Source organism: Mixophyes fleayi, chromosome 1 (genome assembly GCF_038048845.1).
Source record: "Mixophyes fleayi isolate aMixFle1 chromosome 1, aMixFle1.hap1, whole genome shotgun sequence".
In the NCBI taxonomy this organism is placed as follows: Eukaryota; Metazoa; Chordata; class Amphibia; order Anura; family Limnodynastidae; genus Mixophyes; species Mixophyes fleayi.
In genome coordinates, this window is record NC_134402.1 from 245,547,344 (window position 1) to 245,571,566 (window position 24,223).

Genomic DNA, 24,223 nt, shown 5'->3' on the forward strand with positions numbered 1-24,223 from the left:
CTGACTAATAAAGGAATCCAGCTGAGGACCAAACAGAACACCTCCTGAAAAGGGAATGGACTCCAGAGCCTTTTTGGACTCTACGTCAGCCTCCCAGGACTTTAACCAGAGAGTCCTTTGCAGTCTAGCTGGTCCATTGTGCAATATGATGTAGCACATGCCCTTGTGTTTCTAACTCCCATTGTCCCATAGATTGTAAGCTTTCGAGCAGGGTTCTCTTACCTACCTGTCTGTATGTATTACCCAGTATTGTCTTATCAATGTTTGTTCCCAATCGTAAAGCGCTACGGAATTTGCTGGCGCTATATAAATAAATGTTGATGGTGAGTGACGGACTGCATCATCCTCTCCAAGGAGGAAGAGACCGCTACCAGACCCTGTACTGCGGATGCAAGACCATGCACCCAGGCTGGTTCTACAGACTGCCCTGGAGCAACAACAGGTAAAGCCTGAACTAAGGAAGCAGAATCAGAAGATTGAGCAGCCTAAGACTGTACCTTCTGAGCAAGCAGTTCCACTGTATTAAATAGAGACCGAGCCCAAGCAGGCTCCTCCGTGTTTGAACAGACAGCAACTGTTTCACCAGGAGTAGTCTCCGTGGGCCTACAGGACACACACACAGCCTGTGTTCCTGACTGCTCAGACAGTAACTTAACATGACATACAGCACAGGTGAAACTTAACATAGAAGCACCAGCCCTGCCACGTGTAGATTTTTCTCTCTCAGACATGTTCAAAGATGGGACAAAACAGTACAGTAAAATACACACACAATACAGATAACAAGCAGCACACAAACTACAAGAGAAAGTGAGCCTGCAATACAGCCAAAAACTCTTTAGTGTGTAAAAATACAAAGGCTAGAAACACCACCCCCAACCCTTTACCTTACAGTATACAGGATAGAAAAGGGGAGAAACAGGAGCTTTAGAAATGGCTGTCTATTCATGTGTCTACACACGAGGAGTGAAAGACTACCACGGGGGAAGTGCCGAGGAGTAAAACAACCCCCCCCTCAGGGCCCAGCTCTGGACTGGCTAACCTTTAAGACAGACAAACAACTCCACCAATCCACAGCCTAGCAGGGCTCACTGAGACAGTGACCCTTGCCTGACCCTGTTCCCTGAGCTAAAAATAGAACTCTTATCTCTACCCAATTAAACAGACTGCTTTTAGGAAAAAACAGCCACCAACAACTGTGTCTGGCTCCAATGGAGGGTTAAATAATCGTCAGAGGGAGCAGGCAGACAAGGAGGACCTACACGGCACCTTCGCTCCCCCCCGCAGCCAGCGCACAGCCGTCCGTCCTGTGCGCTCCACAGATCTCTCCCATTGATGCCTTACACTCTCCCCGTCGGCCGCAGCCGCGGGAGAGCAGAATGAATGAACCCACAGCGGAGAGTCTGATTGACAGCCGACTACGCGGCTCAGCGAGCCGCCGGCTGTCACAACTCGGAGACACAGTCTCCGCTATCATTAAAATAATAAAATAGGGAAAAAAAAAAAGTAAAACTGGCTGCTAAGCAGCCCCGTGCACAGCGCGCTTCGCTGGGCACTTGAACTAGACTGGCCTCTAGCAGGAGGTGGGGTATAGAGGGGGTGGAGCCAGAGCTTTAATTAACTAAAAGTTAGTGTCAGCATTCGCCTGCCCTACTCTATACCCCAAGGTCCCGGTGTCCCCCAAGGGATGTGAGAGAAAATACTGAACAGTAGTATTTTGGCAATCAGTAGGAAATATTGAACATCTTTTTTTCTCTAGCATCTTTACCTAGCCAAAATGACCACCATATTTGGGGCAGATCAAAGCAATGACACACCCAAATGCTCAATAAATATGGAAATCCTAAAGAGCTACCATGGTGCGGAAAGAAATGACCTTTAAGCCCCAGGGAATCATCTTCTGAGAACATTGATACCTGTGCCAGGAGACAATGGTGCAGAACCAGGTCAGAGTTTTCGTATTAATACTTGGCACAGGTATGAAGGATATGAATAAAAAGACAGCAGACCTGTTATTCCGAATTCTACATTACAACTAGATCACTTATGCAAAAACTTGTGTTGCAAATTTCCTAAAGAGTGTTGCTTGTAAATCTCTAGCACACAGCTATCATTTACATTTATTTCGATCTTCGATCTTTTTTACTAGACTGCATAAACATACATTTTTAAACTGAAATATTTGCAATGAATTTTAGGGGATATATTAAAGTGACTTTCTACAAGACCATTACATTCCAATATTAAACTTAAAATGGAATGGCACCGGACATTTTAAATGACGCTGAAATAGGTATGTTTTTCTTCAGCTGGCTGTAACAAAAATAGAGGAAAAACCCCGACATATACTAATACTAACAACACTAATCCGTGAAAAACCATGTATGTCATATTCACTGCTACAAAGCGTTGATTAAAACCTAGCTTCAGGCATGACAATTCCCAGGTTACTACAGTAATACATGTCTTAATATTTGGGATAGAAAGCTAACCCATGCATTCAATGCTGGCTCAGTTCTACTGAACCTTCAAAATAAACATGAACACTGGCTGGTTGCATATGTCAAAAGGAACTTTATCTGATGTTAAAGTTTCTACCCACAAAATTACAACTCACTTTTGTGCTAGTGGCACAAGGATCTGTTTCATTTCCTCCAAGACAGATTCCTTCTTCTCAGGCTGGGCCTCCAATACCTTATCTAGAGATGGTTGTACTGCAGACTGTAAATAGAAAACAAGAAGTTAAAATGATGCTAGCAGTTTTAAAGACGGTTGTCTGCAGAGATAGAGAAAGCACACAAAGAAAAAAAGTCACTGTAACCTGGCGGTTCCCAAAGTGTGCGCCGCGGCTCCCAGGGGTGCCGAGGCGCTGTCACTGGGGTGCCGCGGGCCAGCCATAAAAAAAAAAAAAAAAGAGAACACAGAAACTTACAATCCGCCGGGCGCCGGGACCCAGTAGCCTCCTCTATCCTCCCCTGAGGCTGCTGGGTCCCGGCGTCCGGCGGATTGGTAACTTTCTGTGTTCTCTTTTTTTATGGCTAGCTCGGGGCAGAGTGAAAAAGAGGATTTATGTACTTACGTTAAATCCGTTTCTCCGATTCCGTCTGGGGGACACTGCTTACCATGGGTTGTGGAGGGGAGCTTGGGAGTTGGCACCTAACTAGTTAACTTTAGTACTGCTGGCAAACCCCTCCCCTCTACAATCCCCCTGCCTCTTCCTGTCCAGTTAGTTTTAACAAAGCCCAAGGATAAAAAGGGCAGTCACACAAGAGCACACAGAAGAATAACAGAAGGGAGGGATCGCAGTGTCCCCCAGACGGAATCAGAGAAACGGATTTAACGTAAGTACATAAATCCTCTTTTCTCTTTCATCCGGTCTGGGGGACACTGCTTACCATGGGGACGTTCTAAAGCGGCCCCCTAAGGGTGGGACTACTCTGAAAATCCCGCTCGTAAAGCATTACGAGCGAAATCTGCATCAGCTGATGCAAAAACATTAAACTGATAAAATTTTGCAAAGGTATGGACAGAGGACCAGGTGGCTGCCCTGCAAAGCTGGTCTGCAGAAGCTCCATTCCTTGCTGCCCACGAAGCCCCTACCGATCTGGTGGAATGGGCTGTAAGTCTCTCCGGCACAGGACGGCTAGCCTTTATATATGCTAGTCTGATGGTAGATGTAATCCATCTAGCGATGGATTGTTTTGAGGCTGGCCAGCCTCTCTTATTAGCGTCATAAAGGACAAAAAGAGAATCGGTACGTCTAATCTGGGAAGTTCTTTTGACATATATACGTAGAGCCCTAACAACATCTAGCTTCTCCATAGATTGTTTATCTGCCTGGGAAGAAGCTGAAAAGACCGGAACTACAATTTCCTGGTTAAGATGGAAAGCTGACACTACTTTGGGGACAAAGGAAGGAAGGGTCCTTAACACCGCTCTCTCCTCGTGGAAAACCAAATAAGGTTCTCTACATGACAGAGCTCCTAATTCAGAAACTCTACGTGCAGATGCGATAGCCAGAAGAAAGAGGACCTTCCAGGTCAACCATTTTAAATCTGTCTCTCTCAAGGGCTCAAATGGAGGCCCCTTGAGCATATCCAGTACCATGTTGAGGTCCCACGGAGCTGTAGGAGGTACATAAGGAGGCTGTATGTGCAAGACTTCCTGAAAAAAAGTTCTAATATCTGGCAAATCAGCTAATTTCATATGAAAGAATACTGAAAGTGCCGATACCTGCACCTTTAGGGAACCTAATCTGAGACCTGCTTCCAGGCCCTTTTGAAGAAAAGCTAATAAGCGAGGAATATGAAAAGCGGATGAAAGGCATGTCCTGCCTTCGCACCACCTAATGTAGGCCTTCCAGATCCTGTGATAGATGCGAGATGTAACAGATTTCCTAGCTAACATCAAAGTGTTAACTACGCTGGAAGAAAAACCTCTAGACCTCCAGAGGCTGGCTTCAACAGTCATGCCGTTAAACTGAGCTGAGGTAAACTCTGGTGGTGGAATGGACCTTGTAGAAGAAGGTCGTCTCGATGCGGAAGATGGACCCCTGGTCCTTCCGCCATTGACAATATGTCTGCGTACCACTCGGCGCGGCCAAGAGGGAGCAACTAGAATTACCGGCAGACCGCCCTGCCTTACTCGTTTGAGGACGCGAGGAAGCATGGAAATTGGAGGAAATAGATATCCCATCCTGAACTCCCATGACATCGTCATGACATCCACTGCTACCGCTAAGGGATCCCTTGCCCTTGCGCAAAACCTTTGAACTTTCCTGTTGTGTCTGGAGGCCATGAGATCTATGTCCGGAAGGCCCCACTTCCGAACCAGGAACTGGAAGACTTCCGGGTGGAGTGACCACTCTCCCGGCATCATCTGAATTCGGCTTAGATAGTCCGCCTCCCAGTTTTCTATTCCTGTAATGAAGACTGCAGAAATAGCCGGAACGTTTAACTCCGCCCAAACCAGTATTTGAGCTGCGATATCCATGGCAGCTGCACTCCTGGTTCCTCCCTGCCTGTTGACATATGCAACAGCCGTGGCATTGTCGGATTGAATTCTGACCGGGTGGCCCCGAAGAAGGGGCTGAGCTCCCTTGAGGGCCAATAGAATGGCCTTCAATTCTAATACATTTATCAATAGAGCTGATTCCTGAACCGACCAGCGTCCCTGAAGTCGGAGGTGCAGGACTACCGCCCCCCAACCTTTCAGGCTGGCGTCCGTCGTGGCTATGATCCACGACCATGGAGCGAAGGATCTGCCTACCTTCAGATGATCCTGAACCAGCCACCACTGAAGAGATTCCCTCGCCCTCGGGGATAGGGAGATCCTCTGACGTTCCAGGTGTAGGTGTGAACCCGACCACTTCGACAGTAGATCCCACTGGAAACATCGAGAATGGGCCCGACCAAAGGGGATGGTCTCGAAAGAGGCCACCATCTTTCCGAGTAGCCTCATGCATAAATGCATTGAGGGACTTGGGGAAGACAAAACCTGAGAAGTTACAGTCTGAATAGAGCTGATCTTCTCTACTGGGAGAAACACCCTCTGTTTGCTGGTGTCCATGATGAGCCCCAGAAAAACCATGCGCTGACACGGAACCATCTGGGATTTTGCTGAATTTATCAGCCAACCGTGGCCCTCGAGAACCGCTCGGGTGAGGGATAAATGATGAAGAAGACAATCTTCGGAGGAAGCCTTAATGAGTAGGTCGTCCAAATAAGGAACGACCTGAACTCCCTGCAGGTGAAGACATGCTGCCATTATTGACATAATTTTTGTGAAGACCCTTGGCGCCGTTGAGAGGCCAAAGGGGAGGGCCCGAAACTGGTAGTGAAAAGATCCCACCGAGAATCTGAGAAGAGACTGATGGTGGATCCAAATGGGAACGTGGAGATATGCGTCCTTTATATCTATGGACGCCATATACTGGTCCTTTTCTAGGCCGTTTATTACTGACCTCAGAGATTCCATCCGAAATCTGTTGACCCTTAAGTGAACATTGAGGCCTTTTAAGTTTAGTATGGGACGAAAAGAGCCGTCCGGCTTCTTGACTAGGAACAGGTTGGAATAGAACCCTCGCCCTTTCTGGCAATCTGGAACTCTGCAGATGACCCTCTGAAGCAGAAGGGAAGCGACACAATCCTGTATAGCCTGTCTTCTTGATGGATCCCGGGGGAGCGGAGTCTGGAAGTAACGCTGCGGGGCCGGGCCCAACAGATCTATCCTGTATCCTTCTGAAATGATTTCCCGGATCCAGGGATCCTGGGAAGACTCTGCCCACTGTTCCCGAAATAGAGACAGACGTCCCCCCACTGGTGTTCCCTGTGGAACGGGGGGGCAGTCAGGACGCAGGTTTCTCCTGGTTTTTGGAGGCCTGGCGCCTAGATGCAAACGAGGATCTCCCTCTAGTGGAGGAGCCTCGAGAATTAGGTTGTCTGCCCCTAAAGAACTGTCCCCTATGAGAGGAGGTCCCCCGAAAGGGCTGACGGAAAGAGCTGCCCCGAGAGTTGCGGCTCCTGTACGAATATACTGGCAAGGAAGTGCTTTTGCCCCCCGTTGCCTGTGAAATAAGGGTATCTAATTCCGGTCCGAACAAACCTGCTGCAGAGAATGGAATAGATTCAACGGACCTTTTTGATTCCGCATCACCCTCCCAGGATTTCAGCCATAGCGTTCTTCTTGCAGAAATAGAGGCCGCCTGAATGGAAGAGGAGACCGCCGCTGAGTTCTGGGCTGCCTCGTATAGGTACCCGGAAGCCTCCTTCAAGTGCAGGGCCAGGGGGAGAAGTTCTGAGTCCTGTAAGGCTTCTGCCAGTTGGTCTGCCCAAGCTTCCATGGCTCTAGCCACCCAAGCTGAGGCAAAAGTAGGTCTGAAAGAAGAACCCGCAGCCGCAAAAATGGATTTTAGCTGGGATTCAACTTTGCGGTCGTTGGCGTCTGGAAGGGACGCTGAACCAGGAGCTGGGAGTAAGGTATGCTTTGCCAATCGGGCAATAGGGATATCTACCTTGGGAATAGTCTCCCAGAGAACCACCTCTTCTTCCTGTAGGGGATACAGGGAAGAGAATCTCCTAGGAATAGAAAACCTTCTTTCAGGCTGTTTCCATGCCCCTTCGGCAATAACCCTAAGCTCAGCAGAAGGGGGAAAATGGCTGGCCTTTCTCTTATCCTTCTTAAAGAGGCTCCTGTCTCTGGGGGTAAGATCCTCTGGTTCAGGGAGGTCCAACGCTTGTCTAACCGCTAAAACCAAATCATTAACAAATTGGTTTTTGGGATAGTCTTCCTGTTGCAATTGGAGTAATTGGTCAGAATCTGAATACATTTCCCCCTCTTCCTCAGAACCCTCCTCAGAGTCTGATAGGACCACAAGGGGATTTACTGATCTAAGTCTCCTTCTTTTAGCAGGCAGTGTATTAGCGGTATCAAGCAACAGGTTTAGCTTGTTAAAGCCCTTTAAAAATGCTGTAGACCATGCCGGGTCTGTAAGAACAGGGGCTGGGTCAGGCTGCAATGAGGAAGGTCCTGGCAAACCCGCTGCACTAGAACCTGAGGAAGCCGGGAGGTCTGACTGTGGGTTAGCATTACTAGCCACCGAAGTTGCTACAGTAGATAACAACTGATTAGACTGGAAAACCATCTGAGCTAAGGAGGAGACCGACTGTGTCAGGCAGGCCACCCAGGCCGGTTCCTCCGTCAGTGGGGCTGAAACCTGCTGGGTATGCACAGTGGGGACCCCTGCTTCGCATGCAGAGCAGAGCGCCAAAGGGTCCTTCTGGCCACACGGTAATTTTACATGACATTTTGAGCATGTGAAGTATTTAGCCATGGGGCCCTTTCCCTTATCTGTCATCTTATAAAGGAAGGTACACCAAACACACAGAGTAAAATATGACTCTAGCTGAGCACAGAGAAAAATGGAGAGAGAGAGAGAGAGAGAGCAAGTATATAAATGTGTAGGAACAGGTATGAAAACAAGTAATCAACAGATATCTTATAAAAGTTGTACTTGTAAAAAATTAATACCACCAATATATATAAACCAGTAGGAGACTATAATGTAAATCCTACTGGCCCAGTTATTAAACATTAGAAGTGTGTAATAAAGGTGATACTTAGCCAATAGGCCACAGAAGGGGAGAAGTTCAACAGCAGTTTGTCCTGTGCCTGCTCCCTGCGTCCTGTTCCTCTTCCCGGGCTTCTCTTGGCGCCAGAAGGCTGGGAAAGACCATCTCTCTCAGGAAGGTGGGGGGAACTCTATTCTGTAGCTCCCCCCCCTTCAGTAACTGCTGCTTTGCAGCTATTTTTAGCATAAATTGTAAAAAACATGGAGCCTGATAAAAAAAGCTCCAAGCGTGGCAGAGTAGTGGAGACCTCTAGGACAGAGGTCTCCGCAGCGATAGTTACCCGGCGCCCCCCTCCTATGTATGAGGGGGGAATCGTGGTATGGCCCCCTCTCCTCCTTCTCCGTCTAGCGCTGGCTGTCAGAAAAAATAAAATGGCCGCCGGCGTTTGTCCGCTGCCGATAACCGGCACTCTCTGCCTGTAATGGCAGCGCCGGTTATCGGGGGTGGTGGAGGAGTGACAGCGGTCCGTGAGACCTTTGTTCACTCCTCAATCAGGCACCTCTAGACTTTCCAAATATATACCAGTGAGCGCCGCTGGCGCTCATCTGGCAAACGGATGCCTGCGCTGCTGAAGCTGTCAGTGTGTTCTCTATAGTAGAACACACTCCAGCGCTGCCACTGTTGAAGGAAAAAACCCTAAAAAAAGGAAATAAAATAAAGTAAATCTATACAATTTACCTAAGTACTAAAAACACTGCCCCAACTCCAGGGCACCTAAAAAAAACTGGACAGGAAGAGGCAGGGGGATTGTAGAGGGGAGGGGTTTGCCAGCAGTACTAAAGTTAACTAGTTAGGTGCCAACTCCCAAGCTCCCCTCCACAACCCATGGTAAGCAGTGTCCCCCAGACCGGATGAAAGAGAAAGGATCGTGACAGCAGAGGGGGACAGTGTGACAGCAGAGGGGGACAGTGGGGGGCAGCAGAGGGGGACAGTGGGGGGCAGCAGAGGGGGGCAGCGTGACATAGGGCACAGGAGGGCACAGCGTGAGAGAGGGCAGAGGAGGGGCACAACGTGGTAGAGGAGGGGAACAGCGTGACAGAGGGCAGAGGAGAGGACAGAGTGACAGAGGGCAGAGGAGAGGACAGCGTGACAGAGGGCAGAGGAGAGGACAGCGTGACAGAGGGCAGAGGAGAGGACAGCGTGACAGAGGGCAGAGGAGAGGACAGCGTGACAGAGGGCAGAGGAGAGGACAGAGGGCAGAGGAGGGGGAGAGTGTGAGAGCAGTGGAGGGGGGACAGCGTGACAGAGGGCAGAGGAGGGGACAGCGTGACAGGGGGCAGCGTGCCTGGATGCAGAGGGGGCAGCGTGCCTGGATGCAGAGGGGGCAGCGTGCCTGGATGCAGAGGGGGCAGCGTACCTGGTTGCAGAGGGGGCAGCGTGTCTGGATGCAGAGGGGGCAGCGTGTCTGGATGCAGAGGGGGCAGAGTGTCTGGATGCAGAGGGGGCAGAGTGTCTGGATGCAGAGGGGGCAGAGTGTCTGGATGCAGAGGGGGCAGAGTGTCTGGATGCAGAGGGGGCAGAGTGTCTGGATGCAGAGGGGGCAGAGTGTCTGGATGCAGAGGGGGCAGAGTGTCTGGATGCAGAGGGGGCAGAGTGTCTGGATGCAGAGGGGGCAGAGTGTCTGGATGCAGAGGGGGCAGAGTGTCTGGATGCAGAGGGGGCAGAGTGTCTGGATGCAGAGGGGCATTTTTGCATACAACTAAATAAGTATTTTTGTCATGACCTAAATACTTATTACAATTTTTTGACCCAACTATTTCTAAAACAGGACTGTTCAGTAATTATTTTGGAGGGGTGGCTTGAAAAAATTTGGAGACTCTAAGGGTTCCGCGAACTGCAAAAGTTTGGGAACCACTGCTGTAACCCCAAGTTTTATCTAAGGACTTAGAAATATTTACAAATATAAAAAAAGAGTACAGAAAGACTTTGTGTATTCTGTGGCAGTTATACAGTCCATCTGAAGCACCACCATTGTTCTTCGGGTCTATCTATACAGGTAAATGTGTGTGCTAAAATTCTCTCCCCCCCACATGCATTCATCTGCTCTCCTTCCATACCGCAAAAAATAATTCTACTTTAGACATTTTTTGAGGGAAGGGACAGAATGAGTATAAGCGATCAAGCAGCTACCTGCTGTGTGTAAATCTATCAGAAAAATATGTTTATCCAAGCACATAAAATAGATATTTTTTACAGGTTCTATTTTGCATATTTAACCCCTAAGGAAAAAAAAAAAAATCAGGAATAGGGATGAGACAGTATACAATACTAGCACTGGGTGATTAGAGGCAGAGTTGTGTAGGAAGGACCGACTGTGGACAGGTGGTTTGAATTTGTAGGTTGAACTGATGGAAGACTGAAGGAGAAGTACATTTGGATGGAGGAGCATTTTGAAAGAGGAGTGGTCACTTCTAGTGAAGCAGAAGGAACAGAGTTCAGTAATATAGAAACGTGCAGTGAGTGTGTGTTTTTGGGGAGCATTTTATGAATGCCATTCTGTATGTTTGGGGTATTTGCAGGTCAGGTGTGTCTGTTAAGTACATAATAGAGCTGATGCAGAGAGAGTACTGCTCCATTTTGCATACCGTATTGTAGGAAATCACTTTGCGTATGCCCAGAAAGTGGGTCATGCATATGAGACTATGCAACTTTGAGATAATCTGGAATTATGTCTGCCTACGCACATACGCATGTGGGTAACTTAATCCCATTTTGCGATCAATCTGCAGCCCCAGTGTGTCCAGGGCAATTCATTTTGCTTTATTTTTGGAAAATAATAATAGCAGCATTTCTCCAAGCTATAGCATCATACATAGACCTGCATAAATATTCCAATTATTACAGTTACACATATCACTAAACTTGCTGTACAGTAATATTCCCTGTAACTGCAGAGTTTACCAAGAAACATTGGGTGCAATTGGATTACGTTAGTGAGCATTTAAATCACAGACTCAACCTTCTCTGTTCGCTCCGTAAATTTAATGTCCAGCTAATTAGTTCCCCAATTACTAGCCTCTTCTCCTCTTAATTAGTTTACCTTATAAAAGCGAAATGTGTTTCCATAAAGTTCTTCACATAGCATATTCCGCTGCTCCAAAATAGCTTTGTGATTATACGCATATTCCACAATGTATGAAGCCTCAGAATGTCGCAACAGTTTCTTCACCTGCCCTTTAAAGCTTTTAATTATTTCTGCCACTTGGGGTTTTGACCTATAAAATATGAGTGGAAAAAAAATAATATCTTTTCAGCATGCAAATACAAGTTAATTACACTTAAGAGGGCACTATAATTATATCCAAAAATAACACATTAAGGGGCATATTCAAATACGATTCCAGTCCGCGGGATCGCGCCGTGAACTTAATCCATGGTACCGCGATAACGTGGTACTGTATTACCGGCAATAGTGCGCACTTTCTGCAATAACGCGCGTTACCGCGGACTGGAATCCTAATTGAATATGCCCCTAAGATTCAAACCCAAAGTATTTGCAAATAATTACTGTGCAGAAGCTGAGAATTTGCTATTGATTTTTTTTTTTTTTTTTTTTAATATAGACACACATTCATGTTTAGCTCTTTCAAGACAGAATTATTTATCATGTGTACAAAGGTAACGGCATAGAGACCGCTAATTTGTTTTAAAGGCACTAATATATATATATATATATATATATATATATATATATATATATATATATATATATATATATATATCTATCAATAGGAAAATAAAAACCACTAGATGTGGTTTATTTAATTAATAATGACCATTGTTTTAGTAGTAGCAGCTAGCAAAAAATGAGGCTGACCAAGATGGGATGTAGTAAAGAAAAAGAAAAAAAAGAAACAAGCACAGGAAAATAAGTTACTTAGCAAAGTCTAACTACGAAAAGTTTCTGATAGTCATTTATTCATATTAAGCTTTACAATCATTAAGCACAAAGTATGCTATAGCAACCAAATATTCATACATAGCAGTAGATTCAGCTGTTAATATACTAGCTACTAATCATCAATGTACATTATCTTTACAAGTCTTACAACATTCACAAGACTAAAATGACAAAAAAAAAAAAAATTATTAAAAAAATATAAAAATAAAATAGTAAATAATAACTGTAAAACACAGGCATAGTGAAAAGTTACTTTAGTAAAGAGATTAAATATCATTCACACACTAGTATTACTTCCTTAAGAGTTCTGCCTTCACAAGAAATCAGAAGGAATCCAGAGAACTCCGAACACTGAGCTAGCAAACCACTAGTATGGTGGTTTTAAAACTTTCCGGATGCCTCTTGCTGGACAAACCAAGGGATGAACCATAGACTGAAAGGGCAATTTAATCTAAAATAGAAGTTGTCAACAAAATATCTTCAAAAGTAACACATTCACACAAATACTCTGATAATATGAAGTCAGAATAAATAGATTGAAAATACTAAAAGAAAAAAAAAAATGGCATGAAGGGTCACGTCTAGTTTGTCTGATGCTTTGCCTCTGGGAAACTACATGAAAAAATCAGTTGTGACATTTGGCAATGCTGAGCGAAGAAATTGTCATTTCAAGATCGACAGCACCACAAAAGCTCTTGGCTATTGAGCATAGGTAGCAAAAAAAACCTTTTAAAAATGTGCCTAATTGCCTTTTTAATCTGACTATAAAGATTTAGAAACTTGTTTCTAGAGAAAATTGCAAATATCTTCTATGCTCTGAATAGAAAAGTTTATCAGGTTCAAAAGGGGGCTTATTAACCACAAAGTTCAGTTAATGCACTGGAAACTGTCCTATAAAACAAACAAACATACTGTGGTCAATAAGTACTTGGCAAAAAAATGGAGCCAGAATGGTGGACAATCTTCAAAGCGTACTTAAGTAAGTGCAACATGGTGCTGCAAAGTAACATACAAATATATTCAAAGATTAATGTAACCAGTAGCACTGAATGTAGAGGGGAAAAAAGGAGAATCCCATAAAACATACTTTTATTAAAAGATATGTCAAAACAGAATAAGGTATAAATACCAGTGCACATCTAGTTATTTGGTAGAATTATAAGGAGTTATATTAGAGCACCTGCTATCAATAATGTTTGTTATTTTAGTGGCAAATAATTACATCTAATTGTTGCTGTATGAAGTAGCGTGAGGGCAACATGTGACAGCTCTCTTCCCCAATGTTGGACTTGATACCTGAAAACTATTGTCAATTTCCTATAAAAAAAAGGACTTAGAAGTTAGTTTGTTGATGCAAAGGTCCAAGCCCTGAAACATTTAAATGTACTCTCTATTCGTATTCTTCATTGTCTAATGCCAGGACACAAGGCTGTGGGGTAAATTGATAAAACACATTTCTAAATGGATTTAGACATTTTTGAAAATGATGCACGTTGACCTGTAGCCCAGAAGGTAGGATTTAACCCGCATTGCCTACCAGCCTTCCACCTAACCCTCTCTCCATGCTCACTCTCCTCACTTCACTCCTCCTCAGTAGAGGGGAGCGCCTGCTCCCCTCCTCCGACATCCTCTGTGCCTGTCGTCTGTCTACCCTCCCTATAGGATATAAGCTCGTAGGAGCAGGGCCCTCCTCCCTCCTGTCTCGCTACCTTCTCTTCTGCTCCAACCTCTATATATTTGCCTTGGCTGGAGCCTCTGAAGTCTTGGTACTACTCGTTTATTGTTTTGTACTGTTATTCCCTGTACTGTCCATTGTTTATATTGTGTACGGCGCTGCGGAAAACCTTGTGGCGCCTTATAAATAAACGATAATAAAAATAATAACCCCTCTATATATGCATCCTCCTATGAGCTGTAGAAGAAGAAATATCTGCAAGCGTAATTTAATTAAAAAAATGATAGCAAAAATTACCACTTGAGATCATTATTTGACAAGTCATTGAATATTTACTGTACAAAACAAATATACAGAAATAATCCTCACGTACACTCCAATGAAACACTGTTTTTAATATCCAATTGTCATAAGAACTTGCAGAAAACTTGTTCCACTGGAAATTTTAGATCTATCTTCCCAAAGTAGCAAACTCAGCATTTTTGTCTGAATGGCTTATAAAATAAAAATAAAAATTTACCAACAATATAATGTAGGTGATGTATAAAAAATATCTATAACCAGCATTCACCAATATGTAAAAAGTTTTAGGAATTAGAAAAAAAACAAACAAAAACAAAACCCACAAAAACAAAACACATTGGATATAAAAAGGTATTAAATTTGGACAAGCATCCGTCAGCTCAATGTATCGGCATATCTTCTAAACTTTGGCGTGATTTGCAAATGCGCACACTCTGTCATATTCTGTGTTTATGTGAATTTCTATGCTCAGCATTTCGCACGTGTGGTCCTTTTGGCACCAAAAGCTTTGATTTACTCCAATACCTGGTCGTGGCACTGCCCATAAAAGGTTAAAGGATGACTTAGGCCAAAATTGAAGTGTCATATATCCCTTACTAGAGGTACTGCCTCATATAGATAATCTGAAAGTTAGTATGTCAGCAAAATCAATGGCAAACAAAAATGATGAGGCATAACATCTGGATGGCTAATCCGAAAATATAAAAGGTCCCATTTTGGCCCCCAGCTGCAGAAAGTTATTGCATAAGCTCTATCCAAAAACAGACACAGATAAGTATCAAGAAAAAAAACAAAACAAAACAAATGCAATTATCTTTTGCAATGCCTGTACTGTATAACTAGAATACTAACAATGCCCAAGTCTCCATGTCCACCCAGACCAGATAAGAAAGAAGGAAGTCTTTAGGAGTGACCAAAAGGACAAGCTAAATTTGCTGACACAACCAAGGTCCCCCCATGACTACCTAAAGCTGGGTACACACTACACTGTTTTCATCCAATAATCGGCTCAAACAGCCGACATACGACCGCTCGTTCAAAAGTCGGGTCAGTGTGTGCAGTGACACGATGGTCGAAAGTCTGCCCAAATGGACGATTGTCGCCTCATTTGGTTGGTCGTACCGTTTAATATTTTTGGTTCAATCTCGTTTCCGTTGTGTAGTGTGTATAAACTTCCGACCGGTCCACAATAGTGAGTACGAAATTACAGTCATTGCTCACGACAACATGACTGTAAAAAAATCGCTAAAGGGAAGTCCGCTCTTCCCTTTATCGCCCTAAACAAGGCTAGTGTGTATGCAGTCCATGGACCGAGCGATCGGACCATCGGTAGCATGTAAAATCGCTCGGCATAAAAAGTTGGTCGAAATTTCTGTAGTGTGTACCCAGCTTAAGCATTGATCATGTAGTCACAACCAGAAGAGTGTTTTCAGCACCCGAGGATTCTCTAGGTGCATTCACTCCCTCTTAAAAAAGAACAAATCATTGTACTGCTTCCTTCCCATCAGTGTTGCAGGACATTTTCCTCCATTTTGGGGACACAGGTTATCCTGTCTTAGTTATTGGCTAAGAGATACTGTACAGATATTTAGATTGCCCATTGCAGTACATAAACAGAGCTTTCCTGGCTGGAAAGGAACACAGGGACTATGGATATACTATATTCCAAAGTAGTGGAGAAAATAGTATGAGTGGAAATTTTACACACACAAAAATGAATAAACATTTTTGAATAACTTACCCATACATTAGGAACTTCCTCACAATATTTCTGGCATATTTTGACTTGCTCAAGTCGACTATGTGTTCTGCAGAATACATAAGATAATATTAATAAGCATAGGAAAATATATTTAAACCATCAATCATGCTTTGCCGTAACACAATATTCCTAAATAAGCTACTTCTGACAACCAGGACTTTTATCAGTGCTAAGCAGATTAAAAATCAATGTAGATTTTATCTTTTTCACCATGAAATCTAGTTAGTCACTATAACCATGCTGGGTATGCAAAGATTTATCTTTTCATATAGATGTGGTGATGTGTGTAGAACAGTTCCTTCTCACAATGTCCTGAGTACACTTAATGATTCTTTATGCTATGAGAATCATTGGTCTTCCCTGCGCTTACAGCCACATACTGCATTTCCTTACTATATCTTAATGAAGTATTTAGTACCAGCAGCTCTCAGTGATGGACTAAAAATTGGGGCAAAAACGTAACAAAATAATACCTCTGAGTTCTTCAAATACTTCTTGCCTTCTTGTCTCATTTCCATGTTTTATGTAACACTGGATGACTCTGGTTGTATCATGGGCAAATGCAATCTGTCAGACATAAGACAAAGATAAAATAGAATAAATAATGCGGGTACTGGGCAACCCGAAAAATCAATACACCAAGGAAAAAAACAAACAAAAAAAAAAAATATATATTCCCAGCAAAGACATCTATTTAAGACAATCACTAGAGATTGCATTTCCAGGAGATCCATGAACACAGCATTTCTGCACTGTGGTCTCCTCATGCCTATAGGATGCTAATATACTTCTTCTCTACCCCCCCATCAGTTATGGAAACAAGGAATTATATTATTAAATAATCAAACAATATAATACTGAAGAATTATCCAATGGTGGGTATATTTACATTTCTCTTTCCTACCATTGGTGGACACTGCAAGACATTGGGTATCGTAGGTGGGACTAGGAGTTTAGGCACTTATCAACTTGTTTGTTCCTCACACTCCTCCCCTACTATGCCCCTCCTCTCCAGCTCAGACCTCAGTTTTTTCTAAGTGCCTAGGAAATAGGTCACTTTGGCATAGGCTCCTGCCTATACTTGTATTAGTTGTAGGTTTTTCATGTTTTTATTTGAATCCCTTTTCAGGTGCAGCGCGGGACTCGATCCAAAGACCCAGAGTGAATAAGACTGCAGCTCTGTTCACTCTGGGTCCCAGCGCAGGTAAGCAGCAGCCTGGGCTCTTTCCTAGCATCTCTGCCAGCAGTCTCCCCTAGAAATGAGCAAAGGGGGCCACATTTTGTATGTCTGCCAAAAGCAGCAGCTATTGTGGGGCAAAAATATTATTTATCGACCACATACACGTCCGCAGTCGCATTGCTTTAAATGTGGGCGAGAGTGAAGCTGCAGCAGCCTCTCCTCCCCGCCCGACATGCCTGCAAGTTCAACCCACCTCTAGACACGAGCAGCGGGGGAAAAGGAGACAATCATCGCTCTCATTAGGAGGCGATTTCAGTTGTTGTGAGCAGCACACGCAGCCTGGGTAGTTAACAATGCGTGGGGACTCTGAAAGCCGACAGCCATATGTTAATATGAGCTGTCTAACCCTGTGACTCGTCTATTCACTTATTATGCAATTCCTACGTAGGGCAGGCCCCCATGGAAGGTGTTCTCTGACATAAAAGTATAATCTGGCCTCCAGTCAGCCTATGTGTCGGCTGGCAGTGTGTTTACACCCAACAGGGTCTTAGCTGGGTTTTCAAAAAAAGACCTATTCAGCCATGGTTAGAGTAGTTACCCAGAAGTATTCTAGAGGACTTTCCAATAACGAAGCTTCTCAAATTTTGCAGAATTCCAGTGTAGTCGCCAGGGGCCATGGAAGGTAAGAGTACATCTCTTCCTGTCAGCTCCACTAGGCCATGTCTAGGGCCATCTTAAACCCTTCCTCCCCTTTTCTTCCGGGGGCGCCCCATCTTGTACTCACTTCTTGGCTCCCATTGGAGCATATAGTACCTACACAGGTGCAGTTAAGTGAGGAACCTATATACCTGGTGGTATCCCCAAGGGTTGGGGCATTTTATTCCTACTTCTTCTTGGCCCACAGACAGATCTTTTCGTTCCATTAAAGCTGGAAATCCCTCAACAGACAGGCCTGTATTCTCTTGTTTTGGATGTAGTCATTACGCGCAGTCATTGCAGGTAGTGAACAGAGGGAGCCCCTGCCCTCAATATGCATTATGGAGGTCTTCTTACATGTACCAGTCAGGAAGGTGACACTGGTGTCTTTTTCCCTTTGGCGGTACAGAAATCTCAGTTCCAGCTCAGGATCCTGCCTTTTCATTCTGCACATTGCACCTCGTGGGGATCCGGGGTTATGGCGGTCATGGCAGGGCAACGGCGAGTCACGATAGTACACTGTCTGGGGGACCACTTTCCGAGGGCTCCATCAACTCTCTCTCTTACAGATAGATCTCCATCCAGTTCCTGAAAGCACATGTCTGAATGCAGAAACTTCATAAGTCCCCACTCAATCTGCCACAGCAGATACGTTTAAGACCTCAGCTTCTATACTGGGTCCCACAGGGTCTTCCTACCAGAGGAAAGGGCCTTCCCAATGCAGCTCAGGGAAAAGATGCGCCTGGTGCAGAGAGTTTTCTCTTCTCTGTAGCATGAGGCTTCTGGAATACAGGGTACCAATGTTCGGGGTAGATTTGTTTACATGCTCTACAACAACTCCAGAGCGATATTTTCCTGATAGGAGCTGGTTCCCAGGTTATTGGACTCGCAGATCATCACTCTGTCCAAACCCCCACATGTCTATCTCTCTCACAGTGGTTAGCCAAACAGTTAGGAGCGAGGTCTGTCGTTCACCAGGTCCTGAAGCCCGGTCCTGACAGGCTCTAGTCTGTTAGATGGAAGCGGATTAATAGGATCCTTAGGGTTCTGTTCTTTCAATCCGGTGCTCAGGGTTCACAGGATGTGGCGTCATGCCTAGCAGTTCCAGATCAGGAATACTCTAGACAATCAGTCAGATTGTCAGAGTCCCCATGCCTGAAAATGTGAATAATATTGGAGGATTTTTCTGTGATTGTCACTCGTCATTCGAAGGATATCAAAGATTTGAAAAACTTTCTATCCGATTTCAATTGGATTTAAGATCTTGGATATTTGTGGACATTATCCGGACTATATCATATTTACACTTTATTACTGTTATATAATAATCAGTGTGGGAGTGGAGCTTTTTTTATCATATATGAGCCTGGGATTTACTCGTTTGTATAATCATTGAATATGTTGTAAAGGGATAGGTATTTCCTTAAGGGTATATCAAGGCAGCATTTATTAGAAGCGCTTTAAAGAAGTCACGCCACCATTGTTTATAAATCAGTCAGATGCCATGGCTGTTGCATTTCTGTAGGATCACAAGGGAACACGCGGCCCAAGAGCAGTGCGAGAGTCGATCATGTTATGCCTGAGCAGCGTGTCGTTCCCATACCTTTGTCCACTATTCCGGCATTAATAAGTGGGAGGCTGAGAGTCTCAGCAGGCAATTTACCATGAGGAATGGTCTCTTCCACCGACACGTCCTTTGCCCTGAAGTCTTGGGGGCACTTTGGACTTTGTCCCCAGTGCGGCCATACTTATTTCTCAGGTCATCCTTTACTGCTCGCAATCTAGAGACCCTTAAGTGTACTTCACCAATGCCAGGATGTTCCCTGGAGCTTCGGTCTGGTGTACCTGTCAGATCCACGTCCCAGGTGCTCATGGGTGCTAAGGAGCTTCTTAGGGAGTGCGGCTTCCAGCTCCTGGGGCCCTTTATTTACCTTGGCAAGGTTTGGTTCTCAGGCATTGGCGGCTGGTGGCAACACCTCCCTTCCGCCTACCTATGTAGCTAAATCTAAACGGTACTGGGTTTTTTTCTGCTACTCTTTATATCGTTTAGCTTGGCTCAGTGGCGTTGGAAAACCCTACCCTTAGGGCAAGAGGTTCTTCGCAGGGAACTGCTCAGTACCTTGAATAGAGCCTGCAAGGCATTTACTTCATCCGTTCTCCTGGGTCTGGAAAGAGTTTCTTTTGCAAGCTTGCGCTAATAGGGGACTCCGTGTAGGTTCCCGCACAGTGTTGCTTCCGGTGCTCTACATCAATTTCAGCACCGGTTTACAAGACCCCGGTATCTTCTGATTCAGCACCCCTTTGGTTGGTGAGGTGAAGCCGTGAAATCTAGTTCGGGTGACCAGAGGGCTTGATTTGGGTACTTTTCACTTGCATACTCTGGGGAAAAACGTTTATACCGGGGTAGGGATGTTCCCTTACATATCGCTCCTGTTCGCAGGGGTCTGGTGGCGATAATGGATTGACCTCCCACAATTTACTTTTCCATGAGGATAGAGAGGCGTCGCTCTGGCCACTATTGGTTCAGAGGATAGTATCTGCATTTCACTTGCTCAGGAGCTTGTGGTCAAGCATTCGTTTATACTTCCTCCTTTTCGTGAGACACGCTTCTTTGGCTAGAGGCGGTTCGTGCTCTTCAGAGCTCACTCTCCAGGACGGTTGTCGCTTCTTGAGCAGCATGTCAGGGTGCTTTTGTAAAGCAGTTGTGCAGGACAGCAACGTCTTCTGCAGAGTTTCTTGGTTGCATGGCTTTGCATCCGCTGATACGAGCTTTGGGTGCAGGATGTTGCACGCAGCCGTTCCAGAGCAATCCCTCCCTTAGAGGCAACTGTGGTATATCCCAATCTCTCGCAGTGTCCCCCAATGGTAGGAAAGAGAAAAGAAGATTTTTACTCATCGTAAATTTCTCTTACTCCACTGGGGGACACTGCGCACCTGGCTCTGAAAGTAGTTCTGGTTTTGGAGCTATTTTCTGTATTGCTTCTCCTTTCTTCTTGGCTTGGTTATACAAAATTGAGGTCTGAGCTGGAGAGGAGAGGCATAGTAGGGGAGGAGTCTGAGGAACAAACAAGTTAATAAGTGCCTAAACTCCAAGTCCCAACTACTATACCCAATGTCTCGCAGTGTCCAACAATGGAGTAAGAGAAATCGATTTTACGGTGAGTAAAAATCTTCTTTTTGCTCTATAAATGAAGATATATGAAATTAGTTCAGTTCTCCCCTTAAAATGTCTATTCAACATGTTGCTAAAAGAGAGCAGTTGTCATTGATTTTCTGAAGAGTAGAGTGGCCTCTGCAATCATTCAACCAGCTCCACTTACGCTCTTCACATTCCCCCGAAGCAGTTTCTCCAAATCATCCATTAGCCTGGACCTCTTTGTGGCATCACAGTCCTTTCTGGGCAGAATAAACAGAGAAAAGACAGTTTAAATTATTTCCGATAATAAATTACGATTAGTTAAAAAACATGCCATCCTGGCAAAATAAAAAAAAATAAAAATGCAGAAAGCAACCTACATATTAGAATCTTAGGACATTATTTACAATAATGGCTTCAGAACTCTTGGTAACATTACATTTTAAAATGAGCATTACATTCAGAAAGCTTGAAGAACTTGTTTAAAATCATGAATGATTGTTTTGAGAAATTGAGAGGAAAAGTGAGCATTAGCCCAAATAGAGTCATAAACAATGTATTCATGAATTAGACTTAAATTAAGACTGTTCTTGATTGAAGAGTTAATATTTTCACCTTTCTGCGGTTAAATAAATAAACGTTTTACTAAATGTGTTTTTCAGTTTAAGTAAATGTTTACATTAAGGAATATAAACAGACAGTGCTAGGAAATCAAAGGTGTAAGTTGGAAAAATAACTTCTAATAAATAATAACTTGGTTTGTGAATTGTTAATAAGTAGATTTTTACTCACCGTAAAATTGATTTCTCCGACTCCATTGGGGGACACTGCGAGACATTGGGGTATAGTAGTGGGTCTAGGTGTTTAGGCACTTACCAACTTGTTTGATCTTCACACTCCTCCCCTACTATGCCCCTCCTCTCCTGTAGATACCTCAGTTTTATTCTAAGTGCCTAGGAAGTAGGTCACTTCGGTATAGGCTCCTGCCTATACTTATATTAGTTTTAGAATTTTCATGTTTTTATTTTAATCCTCTTTTTCAGGTGCAGCTCAGGACTCGATCCAAAGAAAGACTCAGAGGAGTGAATAAGACTTCAGCTCTGTTCACTCTGGGTCCCAGCGCAGGTAAGAAGCAGCCTGGGCTCTTTCCTAGCACCTCTGCCGGCAATCTCCCTAGAAACAATCAACTTCAGTTTTGACTAACCAAGCGTATGAGGAAAGGGAGAGACCCATAGGGACAAAAATATAACAATTACATTTCACACAACAGAACTATTTACAGAGCAAGGGAGGGTGCGCAGTGCCCCCCAGTGGAGTCAGAGAAATCGATTTTACGGTGAGTAAAAATCTACTTTTCTCTTTCCTATTATTGAGGGACACTGCGAGACATTGAGGATATACAAAAGCTTTTTCTAAGGGAGGGCTTGCTCTGGAACGGCTGCACGTAATATCCTGCGCCCAAAGCTTTCATCCACCGATGCAAAGCCCTGTAATCTATAAAATCTTGCAAAGGTGTGGACGGACGACCATGTCGCTGCTTTGCACAACTTCTCCCAAGAAGCGCCGACAGCCCTGGTAGAATGAACTTTCAAAGTCACCGGAACTGGCTGTGAGGTCCGTTCATAAGCCCACAGAATGGTGGAAGTAATCCAGCGGGCAAGCGACTGTTTGGAAGCTGGCCAACCCCGCTTATGCTCCTCATAAAGAACAAAAAGATCCTTAGTTTTTCGTATAGAGGACGTTCGATCAACATAACATTGCAGGGCACGGACCACATCCAGCAAATGTAAAAAGTCATTTGGAGAAAACTGGGGAGGACGAAAAGCAGGTACCACAATCTCTTGATTTAAATGGAATCTGGATACTACCTTTGGAACGAAAGAAGGCTTGACATGAAGTACCGCTCTGTCTTCATGGAAGATCAGGAATGGAGGATCGGAGCAGAGCGCTCCCAATTCCGAAACCCTACGGGCTGCAGCGCTAGCTAACAGGAACGCTGTTTTCCAAGTAAGATGACGTAAATCCACCGAATCCAAAGGTTCATATGGAGCCCGGGTAAGAGCATTGAGCTCCAAATTGAGGTCCCAAGGTTCCTCAGAATGACTGAAGGGAGGCTGCACATGGAGATCCTCCTGAAGGAAAGTCTGAACACCCCTACAGGCCGCTAGTCTGCAAGAAGGCTAAATCTAGATGTGTGAAATTTGTTGTACTCACAACAACTAATGTATGCCTTCCAAACTCTACGATATATGGCTGAAGAACAAATTTTTCTTGTCTTGAAAAGGGTCCCAATAACCTCCCACGAGAAACCCCTTGCCTTAAGAATTAGGGTCTCAACAGTCATGACGTCAAAGCCATATGATCTAAAGAGTGGCAAAGAAGCGGTCCTTGAACTAGAAGATCTGGCTGCACTGGTAGACGGAAGGGGGTGCTGCTGCCAGCCTCAGAATGTCCGAAAACCATGCCCTGCGAGGGCAATTGGGGGCTACCAGCATTGCAGGAACCTGCCCTCTTTTTAGCACCCACGATAGCATGGGAATTGGAGGGAAGAGGTACATTAGTCGGAAGCGCCATGGAACGGTCATGGCATCTGTGAATGTCGCCCGAGGGTCTCGAGCCTTCGAACAGTATTGAGGAACCTGGTAATTTAGCCTGGACGCCATGAGGTCGATCTCTGGTGTGCCCCAGCGTTCCACTAGGAGAGCAAAGACCTGCCTGTTTAGAGACCATTTGCCTGGTAGTCTGTCTGCTGAGGAAGTCGGCTTCGCAATTTTCTACTCCCGAAATGTAAATGGCCGATATCTTGGGAACATGATGTTCCCCCATATCATGATTCTGGCCATCTCTCACATGGCTGCTATGCTGCGAGTTCCACCCTGGTGATTTATGAGCCACAGCCGAGGCATTGTCCGATTGAATCTGTAGAGGCTTTCCTGATGGAAAACTCTGAGCCTGTATCAACGTCCTGTACACAGCTCTGAGTTCCACAATGTTGATAGGGAGTGTGGCTTCTTGGGGGGGGGACCAGACCCTGTAATCTCAGAAGCTCTGTTACCCCGACCCAACCTGACAGACTTGCGTCTGCTGTGACAAAGGTGGGCAGATGCAAAATCCCCAGAACTAAGAGTATCCTTCAGATCAAAATCCAATTCCCCTTCCTCTGCTGAGGAATGGTCTGAATCCTGATCTCGGTCTTGTACCGCATCGGAAATAATCCTTTTGCCCCTGTGAGATATAGTACGTAAGCGTTCTGCTTCTTAAACAGATTCCTTCCGTGAGGATGTGCCTGCGACAGCCTGACCGCGTGTAGACGTGTGAAAAACAGAATGCTCATGTGCGTCTGTGGACTGCAACATCACCTTAATGACCTCAGCCTTTGCTGTTGTCAGGGATCTTGTCCAGAGTGGTTCTTCCATAGCTGCAGACGCCTGAGCTGGGTTG

General features: G+C 44.8%; 1 protein-coding gene across 1 annotated transcript in view; it reads right to left on the minus strand.

The window, feature by feature from the left end:
- Nucleotides 1-24,223, minus strand: part of PUM3 (pumilio RNA binding family member 3) — a 70,395-nt gene that overhangs the window by 38,703 nt on the left and 7,469 nt on the right. The window contains exons 5-9 of the mRNA XM_075209047.1: nt 20,967-21,042; nt 16,244-16,337; nt 15,750-15,816; nt 11,170-11,344; nt 2,618-2,721 (exon numbers count right to left, since the gene is read on the minus strand). Coding sequence (XP_075065148.1) covers nt 2,618-2,721; nt 11,170-11,344; nt 15,750-15,816; nt 16,244-16,337; nt 20,967-21,042 — 516 coding nt within the window. The remainder of the gene's footprint in view (nt 1-2,617; nt 2,722-11,169; nt 11,345-15,749; nt 15,817-16,243; nt 16,338-20,966; nt 21,043-24,223) is intronic.